The sequence below is a fragment of the Vitis riparia genome, chromosome 3 (assembly GCF_004353265.1).
Source record: "Vitis riparia cultivar Riparia Gloire de Montpellier isolate 1030 chromosome 3, EGFV_Vit.rip_1.0, whole genome shotgun sequence".
Taxonomy (NCBI): domain Eukaryota; kingdom Viridiplantae; phylum Streptophyta; class Magnoliopsida; order Vitales; family Vitaceae; genus Vitis; species Vitis riparia.
The window spans coordinates 5220060-5232062 of record NC_048433.1 but is presented as its reverse complement, the minus strand read 5'-3'; the positions used below and the strand labels follow the sequence as shown (position 1 = coordinate 5232062).

General features: G+C 35.0%; 2 protein-coding genes across 3 annotated transcripts; one reads left to right on the top strand and one right to left on the bottom strand.

Annotated features, from left to right (window-relative positions):
* Positions 1-1111: 1111 nt before the first annotated feature.
* Positions 1112-4742, bottom strand: LOC117911602 (DNA polymerase kappa-like). 2 transcript variants are annotated; one of them, XM_034826007.1, is made up of 7 exons: positions 4558-4742; positions 4131-4303; positions 3599-3772; positions 3326-3449; positions 3134-3234; positions 2868-2954; positions 1112-1176 (listed from the first exon to the last, which is right to left on the bottom strand). In XM_034826007.1, the coding sequence occupies exons 1-7, from the start codon at positions 4646-4648 to the stop codon at positions 1150-1152; spliced, it is 777 nt and encodes a 258-aa protein (XP_034681898.1). In that variant the 5' UTR covers positions 4649-4742; the 3' UTR covers positions 1112-1149. The 2 variants fall into 2 exon arrangements, with proteins under 2 accessions (XP_034681898.1, XP_034681897.1); XM_034826006.1 differs by lacking the exon at positions 1112-1176 and adding an exon at positions 2371-2665.
* Positions 4743-6835: 2093 nt separating this feature from the next.
* LOC117910843 (adenylyl-sulfate kinase 1, chloroplastic-like) lies at positions 6836-10294 on the top strand. The gene is made up of 2 exons (XM_034825019.1): positions 6836-7258; positions 10045-10294. The coding sequence occupies exons 1-2, from the start codon at positions 6973-6975 to the stop codon at positions 10245-10247; spliced, it is 489 nt and encodes a 162-aa protein (XP_034680910.1). The 5' UTR covers positions 6836-6972; the 3' UTR covers positions 10248-10294.
* The last annotated feature ends 1709 nt before the right edge of the window (positions 10295-12003 follow it).

Here is a 12003-nt window from a genome sequence, read left to right as displayed (position 1 = left end):
TCATAGGGAACTCTTCCGTTCTTTTTTGCCACATGAAGTAGAAGGATTTGACTGAAAATTTATCCTTCTTCGCATCCATCCATTCTATATTGTCTTCTTTATCACTACTCACAACCTTCCCTTGAAGCCTTGAAAGGAAGGCTTCAACCTTTCCATTTCCCAATCAATCATATTCCTTAAAAACCTACAGTTCCAATGCCCACCCTCACTTTGTTGATCCCACACATCAAACATCCAAGCATCCTCTATCACAACTACGGAATATAAAAAAAGGAAGGGCTCTCTTAGAGATGAATCACTACACCATTTGTCATCCCCAAACTTCACCCTTCTACCATTGTGAATAAGGTTCTACTACATATTCTCCCAAACTCTCCTGATGTCCTTCCATAATCCAATTCTAAAACCACCCCTAATTTTCCTGGAACACCAACCCTTCTCCTCCTCTCCATACTTCCCAACAATAACCACTTCCATAGGGATTCATTTTTTGAGACAAACCTCTAAGTCAACTTGGCTTGCAATGCTCTGTCAAGAACTAAGAAGCCTTTAATCTTAACAACTCCATTACATCTCTCCTTACAAGCAATTGTCCACCTCACCAAGTACGGATTTTTCTCTAATGAACCCCTATCCCACAAAAAACCTACTTGAATCTTCTCAATCCTCTTACTCACCTTCATAGGCATGACAAAAAGAGACATATGGTAAACAGGCAAGTTGGACAGAGTACTCTTTGATGAGAGTGAGTCTCTCACTTTTAGAAAGGCATTGTCTTTTCCACATAGACAACCTCTGTGGTCCCTCTCTTCTACTGAATGCCAACTAACCCTCAACTTATAAGGGGGCTCCAAGGGAAGACCCAAGTATACAGTGTGGAGATCTTCCTTCTTACAACCTAACTCAGCCACCAATTCCTCCCCATTATGGAGGCAACCAACAGGAATTGACTCACTCCTCTAAATTAATCTTCAAACCTGAAATGGCTTCAAACCACATGAAGATCCAACTAAAATATAACACTTGCTCATGACTAGCTTTGCAAAAAATAAGTGTGTCATCAACAAATAAAAGATGAGATACCCCCACCTTCACCTCCTTTTCTAGTTACCTTAAACCCTAAAATATAACCTTCTTCCCTTGCCTTCTTCAACAGACAACTAAGCTCCTCCATAGCTACAAAAACAAATACGAATTATGTAGCTAACTTTGAGATTGTATAATGCTACCAGCAAAAATACAGGTAAGATACAGGAATATATACACATATAATTAGATGACACCAAAGTAGATTAAACAACCTACGGTTATTGCTCAAGAAAAAAGGGAATGAGAAGCATTATGTATGTCTAGGATGCGTTCACTTGCATTTTTAAGGCTTACAAGTTAAATAATACAAGAATTAGTGTCAATGACTTTGTAGATTTTCTTTATCTGAAATTCCAATTTAATGACGTAACTAGCAAGATATGGCAATGCTTTAAAAAAATGTATGCACTTCTTACATGCCTTAACCTTTGACTTTTTGACATGGAAACAACAGTCACTTCTTCTTGAAAGCCAAAATGTAATTTCCCCTAGTAGTAGACTTTATTCAAGAGTAATTTTAGAACACATCTATATAAGATAACAAATAAAGAAATCTACAAATAGTTAAATCCAGTCAACAGAGAAAGCTGGCAGTATTGTGAGCCAGACTTGAAAAGCTTCAAATTTGTCTTCCAAGGACTAACTTCTAAAGAATGAAAAGTTATCACAATGCTTAGACAACAACAAGTTGTTTGTTCAATATTAATTCTAATTTTGAAAATACTTTGAAGGACTTATCACTGGCAGATTTTTCTAGGATTGCATAAAGTTTTTATTTCATTAAATTAAATGCCTAGATTTGTTTATGTTGCTATTCATATAGTGTAGAAAAGTTTTTAACTGTGTTCTACTCTACCTAGGTGCATCAAATAAATACTCAAATGAAGAGGCCCTCAAGAATGCATACCAAAACGCACTTAGTATCTTGGACTACATAATGGAAGAGAACACCAATGGGTTTTAAACAACTAAGCCTCAAAGAACAACCTGTCTTCATTTATCTTTTATGCCTTATGCAACTCATGTAAGGATTCATCATCAAGAACATATTCTGCTATTCTCTAAATATTTTTACCCATATTTCAGATATAACGCTAGCCTTTTAGAACTTTTTGACCTTTGACGGTCTCATTTCAGCCATGCCTAATTTTTAATAATTTTTTTTTTAAAGCCCAATACACTGCCCCATAATTGATGGGCATTCATAATGTTGTCTTATGGTAACTCCTTTAATTTGTCCAGTATATACTGCATAGCATAATATTCATCATCAATTAGTTAGCCGACATCAACTCATTACTCTAATCAACCCATAAAAAGGAGCATATGCCCCACCTGAAAATATTAAAATATATATTACAAATTGCTCAGTCTGATCCCAGCACATTTTAAATGAGGGAAAATCTGCCATCCAGACACAGACCCTGAGTCTTGCATCTTTCTATATTTACTGAGAATCCCCATTTCCACTAAGAATCCCATATATCTGTGCTTTGAACGCAAAAATGATTTTTTTGATGATGCATTTCTGGCTCTGCCACTGGTCCAACATCAGTATCTTTTCAATGCTCTCCCTCTCATATTGGAAAGAGATAAGTGTGGTTAGATATGATAAAACATGAACTATCCTTCCAGATGGCATGAACAGGATACCCCCTAAACGTGCTTATATGTCATAAGCATTAAAGAAATCTCAATGTCTAAAAAAAAATGCAAAGTGTGCATGAAGTTATCATCTGAAATAATTACAATTATATCCAGAAAATAGTCTAAACTACCTTAGCAAGTAAGCGGTTTGGTGCCACTCCGGCGCTGCATGTAAGACCAGTCACTTCATGAACACTTGTTCTGAGTTCTTCAGCAATCTTCAAGGCAAAACAACAAAATAAGAGAGGCATCATAAGAAATGCTACCCATGCTACTGAAAATAAAAACGAGTTAGTAATCCATTCCCCAAGTGAGCGTGTGTGTGTGTGTGTGTGAGAGAGAGAGAGAGGGAGGGTGAGTGAGTAGTGAAATTAGATTATTTGGTCATCAAACTTACTTCTCCGCTAGTAAGGTCCCTCTCATTGCAGACCTCAGTAATATCAAGGTAGGCTTCATCCAAACTAGCTGCCATGAAGTTGGGATCGTACTTCTGGAAAACTAATATGAGAAATACGTGTAAACTAATTGACCAGAAAAAGATAATTGTAAGTCACATCTGAAAAGCTGCATTAAAAGCATAAAACCTAACCTTTTCTAGTTAAATCACTATAATAAGTATACTTCTTGAAGTCTGTGGGAACAAAAATCAACTCTGGGCATAATTTACGTGCAATGAAACCAGGCATTGCAGCACGAACCCCAAATTTTCGGGCCTACAGAGTGATCAAATCATGTTCTCTATAAAACTTAATAATGAAGCAGTGTTAGAGAATTTCACTCTTTAAACTGGAATTACTGAATTGATCAGAAAACCATTCACAGTCCGTCTTGGAGTTGATAATCAGCAATTCAAATTTCAAACCTCATAATTAGCGGTGGAGATCATAGACATGCTACCAACCGCCATTGGCCTGCCCCTTAATGAAGGATTATCTAATGTTTCAACAGCTGCATAGAAAGCATCCATATCTACATGTAGCCAAATCCTTGATAGATCACGTGTAGCTTCTAGCTCCAAAATTCTTTTATCAGCAACCTGAGAATAACATAATCTATGAAGTGCAAGAATAGATGCCTTATCAAAACCCCAGAAACTTGTCCGAAAAAACCAGCATGAGTTGTACCATGCTTCAACAAGATAATCAAACTAGTCAAAATGATCATTTCTAAGGTTCCCACCTTAGAAAGGGGGTTTCAAATACATTAATTACCAATGATCAATAAGAATTACACTGGATGAAAGATTTTCTCAGTTTGAAACTTCTTCCTCCCCTACCAAAATGCTCAGTGTACAACCAAGTCATATTTAACCGAAGACCCGGCACAAGCTAATTGTAGCTGACCATTATAACCATAAAATATGTTGTGATTCATGGGAAAAAAAGCAACCATACCATTTGATAATGAGATATGTCAGAGGCAGAGAGTTTTGCGCACCGAGCACGCATGTTGTCGATCTTCTGCCTGATGAAAGCCTCCTTGCGCTCCTCATTCTCAAAATACTTTGACCCTTTGCTCATCTCATAAACTGTCCTCTGCACTTTCTCCTTGTCAACCCCATCCATCCCTACAATCCCACACCTCACTGAGTCAGAACCACTGAACCCGCATCAAGCCCACCCTCAAAACAACTCAAATTTCAGCATACGCAAATGAAAACGGATGAAAATAACATTTCATAGGCATCCCACAAGATCAAAGTTCAATTATTCATGGAATTCAAATGGGAAATTGAAGATGATTAAAAAACACATTAAAAATGAGAATGAATGAGGGAAATTCGTGAATATGTGCGGATGATTCGGATGAAGGAACGGAAACCTGCTTTGGCGTTAGTGTATACGGTGGTGTAGGACTGCCATGGCCGGGCTGAATCTGCCGAGGCTGATGCCTCGGCCTCCGCTTTCTCCATCTCTCTTGTGATTGCTTGCTGGGTAAGACTCGGAATATAAACTCATGCGAAGAGCGCCATTTTGGAGAAGGGGAAATCGCCAGATGACGTTTGTTTTCCCGGCTCTTGCTGCTAAATATTTTTGGGTTATTTGATTAAAAGGCTCTCAAAACCCAATTTTTGAAATTTAACCTCCCACTTTTTTTTTGCATCATTTGGACAAAAATATCCTTATTATTTTCTTGTAAAAATAACTCCTTTTTTAAAAAAAAAACTTACATGTAAATACTTAAAATAAAAAATGACATTTATGTAAAAAATGGATTACTTTTTCATAAAAAAAACATGGGGAGGATTAGATTTCTGATTTTGGGAATTATTTCATCTCTTTTAACCAAATATTTTTAATATTTTTTGGTTAATAAACTGTTTTTGAAAAATGTTTTTTTTAATTCTTTTTAAAAAAAATGATTATATATATATATAAGGATAGTATGAAGTAAAATATTTATAAATATGATTTAAAAATGAGTCATAGTAATTTTTAAAATTAAACTTTTTAATATATTTAGAAAATTTTGACCATCATAAATTTATAAACCTTATTATACTAGGATGAAACAAGAAAATCTGGACAAACATAACCCAAAGTGAAGTGGATAGTGTTGATTCTGAGCCAATCGAAGTCAAGTTTGTTTAGCTTGATTGAAATCGGACAACCTCTCGGAGAATTTGTCTAGCAATAATAAAACTTGATGGACTCTTTTACTGTACAAAAGTATGTTCAGACGGGTGGTTTGGGCACGCCCTTTTGAAGCTCAAGTCATGCGAGAATAGGTCAAGTTGATTAATGGGAGAGAGTCAATATGCGTATGAGTGCATACCTCGTTTGTGCTTTTTGAAGGGTTTATATAGGGTTCATGAGATTGTAGTGTCTTGATCGGCTCTATATAGGTTGATTTCCTTTTGAAATGATGATTGTCCTGCAAGCGGTTGAGTGGCTAGCAGATGTCATCAATTGACGTACCATGATCTTGGACCATGTAGTCGCATGTTCTCTCAGCTTGTCAGTTTGAGTTTATGTGTAGTAATTAATTGACATGAACTTGTGGATTAAATAGAGTCCCCTCGGTCGTTCACATGTTAGGCGTGAATGATTACGTAATGATCACGTATGCTAGTAAGTCTTGAAAACTTGACTAAACAATCCTTCCCATTTTGGGGTTTGGATTCTCTTTGCCGTGTGACCTTGTACGGGAAATGAGTCTTCTCATACCTGGTGCTAGATGGAATTGGTTTTGGTCTGAACTGAATGATTCAGATGAGTTGCATACTTGTGTTAGATGGTCAAGTTGTCCAAGTTGAAAAAAGGGATATGTGGAGGTGAGCCCCTACATATAGAAAAGCGAAGGACCAATCAGAGAAAACAGCCGAACAAGAGAAAACCCAAAAACTAAAAAAAAAAACCCTAAATAGTAAGAAATATAACCAAAATGGTAAAATGATTTGCTACTGTAGTTGGTGATTGGTGATTATCCTCATCCATATTGGAAATGGAAAAACACAACAAAACAGACAACTGAATAATCCTCTGCCACGATTATTGCACTTATAGGCCCACGCAAGTAAACATGTTGCATTAATGGCTCGCAATAATCCAAGTTTAGCCCTGCATTGTTGTACAGATCACCAACCAAACCATATCCGATGCTCGTGTCTATCCATACACCCTCCACCCAATCAAACTGGTTGAATATAGGTCGGGTCATCATGATGAGCCATCCAGACTCGAAATTGGATCCCAAGCCCAAAACCGGGTTACACCGTTCTATTATGAAAGGGAATGGGACTGAGTAATCAATTTTATTTTCATTTATAATATTAATGTATTTGTATTATTTTTTTAAAATAAGATATTTATAAAAATCAAATTTTCTTTTATCGGGAATTTTAATTTACGATAATTTTTTATCATATTTTCAAATATCAAACATTAAAATAAAAATTAGAAATAAAAAATTTGTCCTATTTGGTATTTACCATGCTTTAAAATATATATATATATATATTTTTTTTTTGAATTTAATAATTTTAAAATAAAAAATAAATTAATAGCACACATAACGTGTTATTAATTTAAAATTTTAATTCATCATATAATCTTGGAAAACCCGAAAGCCCAAGGCGGGTTGGAAGGACCAAAGATTCATGATCATGATGATTCACCCCTTTCAAAAAATAACGGTCGCCGCGATACGGCGTCGTTTACCCAACGTCACGGGGGCCAACCTCGTTCTTAACCTCCAATTTCTCGGTACTTCAGCAATTTTCTGGTCGATCGAGATATGATCGCGGTCTTTGGCCGATCTCCGCTAGGGTTTTGGTCGCTGCGACTGGAGTCACCGCCGGTTTTGCCGAAGCTAGGGTTTTGGGATTCAGGGAGTGATAAAAGGATTGGTTTGGGCGTTGGTGTTGTAACTCCTGCGAGATCCAAGGGCTTTTGGTCTGTTATGGCCATGGAGAGGTTGCAAATGGCGTGTGTGAATGAGAAGGTTGATAATGTTGGAGATTTAGGGAAGGATGGATCTGATTTGGTTGAGAAGTCCACCAATGGTCATGTCACAGTTTCAGGTATTTTCTTGTTTCTGGGGAAGTTTAGTTTTGTGATGAATTGTTTTTCTGATCTGTTTGGCCAGCAAGAAGCTGGAGGAAGGTGAAAGAGAAAGGGGAAAAGAAAAAAGAGAATTAAAGCCTATTATGTTATGTCGTTTGGGATTTTATCTATACATAATTGGGCGAGAGTCATGGGTTGACTTTTGGTTTCTCCTGAGTCAATTGGTAGAAAATGTAAAATCTGCAATTTTTATTTATTTCTTTTATTGCCTCCAGCCTTCTTGGCAACCAAATTTCACAGGTTTAATGGACTTTAATTTTTTTAATTTTTTTTATTTTATTTTTTTCCGATGGAGCATATTTTTCCTTTTTATTGCTCGTCTGTTGAAGGATAGGACCATTAGGCCTTGGACCAACCCTGCTATTTTAGATATTTATTTTGATAATAGTTTTGATGTTCTCGTACTTATTTTACTTTAAATTTTTATGTTTTTCTTGATAGAAATATCTTTAGCATACTTCGTTGCTATAGATGCAAAGTAGGCAGTAAATTACTAAACTTTTGGGAATGAAATTCTTGTTATGATACCAGTTTTGGCAGACTGAAGCTCTCTAGATTAGGCAATGCTAAGTGTATGTAGTTTTTTGAGGTTAACAACTAAAAGTATTCCGCATGGATGCTGAAAACTTGCTTCATCAAAGAAAACATAGCTAATGTTGACCCCTCAATCCATGTATCTGTTAGAACCACTGCAGCGGGTTTTGAAAAGGGTTTAGAGCGAATTTAGATGGATCTAGGGTTACAGTAAAGAACTAGCATATGATTGATAAAGGGCTAATTGAGATTCTATTGTTAAATGTGAATGAATGGAATGGTCCAGCTAATTATGACCCTTTTTGGTTTAGATTTATATGCCTGATGGATTAGGTGTGATTTTGTATGTGCTTCAGTTGTAACAAATTATTAACCATTGGTGGAAGTTTTGGCCTGTATCGCTGAAGAGAGGAGCAAATTACCGTTGGATTAAATAGATATGTTTCTTGGATTTGGCATGCAAATTCCAAACAATTGGAATGTTGAATAACCCATCTGTAAAACAATTAGTAATGTAATTTGAAATTTGAGAAAAAAAAAAGGGGTTATGCATGGAATTGGCAGCAAGGTTTTGATAAATTAGGATATTCCAAGAGCCTTTCTCTCTCTCTCTCTCTCTCTCTCTCTCACACACACACACACACACACACACACACACACACACACACACACACACACACACAAAATCTATATATTCATATCCATGTTCATTAAATTAGATTTAATTTCTATGTGAGTAGTTGGATAACTCCAACATAGACCACCCAACTTAAGCAGAAAGGGCTGGCTGTGTACTCACAGGTAAAATGTCTAGTGTCAGTTCAGTTCTCAGGCAAGATAATTGGTTTGAGATTGCTAGTTTGGCATTCGGTTTAATTCTCTAGATCCTCAGTTGGGTCTGCTAAATCAACCTGAGCTGAGAACAGAGAATCACACCTCCTGATTCATGTTCATTCGAATGATGTAGCCTTAAAAATGCCCACTTGGGTTGTCCGATTATTGAAATTGATTCTCCTGAGAGTTTTCATGTTTTTCTTTTAGTATTTTTGATAAGGTAAATGAGAGATTAAATTAAAAGGCACACCTAACAAAGGGGCATGACCCATGTATAGGTGAGTTTACTAGAGCACCTGCACCCAACAAATGAAAATAAAAAAGTGAGGATGGGACTTCATCAAATAACTTCTCAGTTCATATTCCTTTCCCTTTTGAGTTTGAGCTTTAGATCAGACCCAATCATTACTTGAATTAGTAGCCATCATTTGAGGTGGGTTCTGCGTATTCATATGATCCCTGCCCCCCCAAAAGAAGAAGGGTAGAGAGAGAGAGAGAGAGCAATTAATTGCAATGAGTAGAGCGACAAACTTTGAGAGCTTGAGAATTGCAGACATCCTTTCAATGGAAAAGAGTTTTCCAGTGGCAGAAATTAGAGTCAGGCAAAAATGTGAATCCAACCTAAATAAATGATGATATTTGCATTTCTCTCTTGGTGCAGAAAATTCTGAAATAGAAGAGAAATGAAAATATCATCATTTATGAAAACTTGTGCATAAATTTAATATTTGAAGTGGGAGCTTTTTCTAAAACAATTGTGAAGGAAGGGAATGTGAGGTTGTTTCCAGGCTAGGACATTTTATTCTTTTGCTAAATTAAGCTATAACTTATAAACTCACTTTTATTTATTAATTCTTTTTTTCTGGGGGGCCCACTGAATTCAAAGAAGCTATAAATTGAATAAAAATTACCATTTTTCCATCATCATTAGGACACCTGAAATTGATGCAGCTGATCATCAGAACTGATAATGACAACTGGTCAGCATAAAAGGAAACAGTGGTTTAAGCATGGCATTGGGCTTATCAATATTTTTATTAATTCTATTCTTATAAATTTATAATTGATTTATTTTAATAAATTTATATATTAGTAGTTTCCAGTTGTTAATTCATAGTTTATTTTTTTGATCCATCTAAACATTTCAGTTGGCTGGGCAAACTGGTATTATTTCTCATTCCCATCCAACCTGAACCACCTTCTCAGGATTTATAGAAATGAAACTCTTGATATATGAATTTTTCAGGGTCAATGAAACTATAAATGCCCGTATATCTAGCTTGCTGGGTCAATAAAGCTGTAAATGCCCATATGTCTAGCTTGTAGTTTTTTGTTACTTGGATTCTCCAGCTTTCTAATATGGTTTGTTATTTAGGGAGGACTGTCAGCCAATTGGCTACCATTGGAAATTCAACAAACATTATGTGGCATGGATGTCCAGTAGATAAGGTTGAAAGACAGAAGTTACTTAAACAGAAAGGATGTGTCATATGGATCACAGGTCTCAGTGGTTCAGGTTTGTCATTGTCAATTCCGATGCATTCTCTCCTTGGATTGACAATTAACTTTGAGGCTTAGCTTGTGTATCTGAAATCAGTTGTGCTTTATTTCCCATAGTTGTTAACTCAGAAATTTCATCTTTTATAATTAAAAATTTTTTTTTTTCCATATTATTTATCGTAAGTATTTTTATATAATGAAAAATAAATAGAAAAATATGCATGCATATAAATTGGAAGCATGAAGTAGAGAAATATGTTACCAATTTTATTGAAGGTAGTTGGATTTAAAGCGTTAAACTTTGTCATACCATATGAAAGCATTGAACACTAAAGTTTTGAAAGTTCAATTTGACAAAATATGAGCTTAATGCATAGGTTCATCACAAAATAAAAAATAAATAAAAAACTTTTCTGAATTTTAGATATGATTTTTAGTTTCAAATTCTGATCAGGCATATATACTTGTATATGTTGTTCATATGTATGTCGTTATGTGTCATTTCTAAAGTTCCAATATGGAAATGTTTGTCATCATTCCCTCCCCCACTGAACACCAAAGGAAAAAAAAAAAATCCTTATATATTAAGTAAAAGTTTAAATTCACAAATCACTATTACTTTCAATGTCAACCTTCAAATTATTTAAGAAACAATTCCCTCTATTCATTGCAAAAATATATTTATTTAACTTTGAAATTTCATTTCTGCCTTTGACAACAAGATCGTAGCTTTTTCATGTAGCATTATTTTCTCTCTCTCTCTCTCTCTTTCTTTTATGATCAATTTCTAACCTTAAAATACATGATAAGCAATTAATACAAAAAATTAAAAGAATTGTTTTTCTCGAATTTGATTTCTCTTGGAAACTATGAACAATAGTTTTGTATACTTTTTAGCACTTGCTACTACTTATTTACATACTGTTTTCCTTCTATCTTTTTATGTGCTGACAGCTAGTAGCTTGTTTAGGTACTTGCCATATGGACACTGATGTACTTGGGAGAAACTTATGCTTCTTGGCATTGGTGAATGCTACCATTTAAAAGTTTAAAAGGCCAAGGTTGTCAAGAAAAGAATTGGAAAGCTTTTATAGGAAATTCTGCCAATTACCGTTTCAATGAGATATATGGAATATCCATTTTAATGAAAATGCTGTGTTTCTGATAAAAGAAAAAGAGATATATGGGATAAACTTTTATACTAGTCATAGCTTATTGCTCAAATCCTGCCGAATATGGCCATAGAAAGTTGCTAATCTATTTTTAAAGGAATTTATACTGTGTCATGTAGTTAAGATATGGTATGGAATTCACACCAATGTGATGATTATATTTTGCTGATCCCAGCTTCTATGCTCTAAGATTAAAGTTTGGGTGAACTGGGCTTTCTGTAGGTTGGGGAGAATCAATGTGCTGGCCTTAGTGTGGATTATTTCTTTTTGAATTCAAGTGGTTTGAGGAGACTGTTTAACTTCTCAAAGATTGAGTTCAAATATTTAAGAGGAAGTTGTTTTTCTCAGTTGAGATCCAACTATAAGTTGTTTTAGAAAGTGCTGTTCTAATTTCAAAAGTTCTTAAAAAATTCAAAAGAAATTTTAAAAATTAGCAAAATTTTTTTATTAGAAAGTGTCTAAAATTGTTTTTAGTATTTTTTTTTTTAATCCAAGAATCCTATGAATTTTTTTTCTATTATAAGCTCAGAATATTATCTTGAAATATGAGGGATATTAACAATTCTATATATATATTTTTTTTGATATGCAGCTTCCAATTGGAAGTGAAACATAGAGCCTGAAAAGATAGATGATTATCAGTTTGGATAGGTGGTCTAATG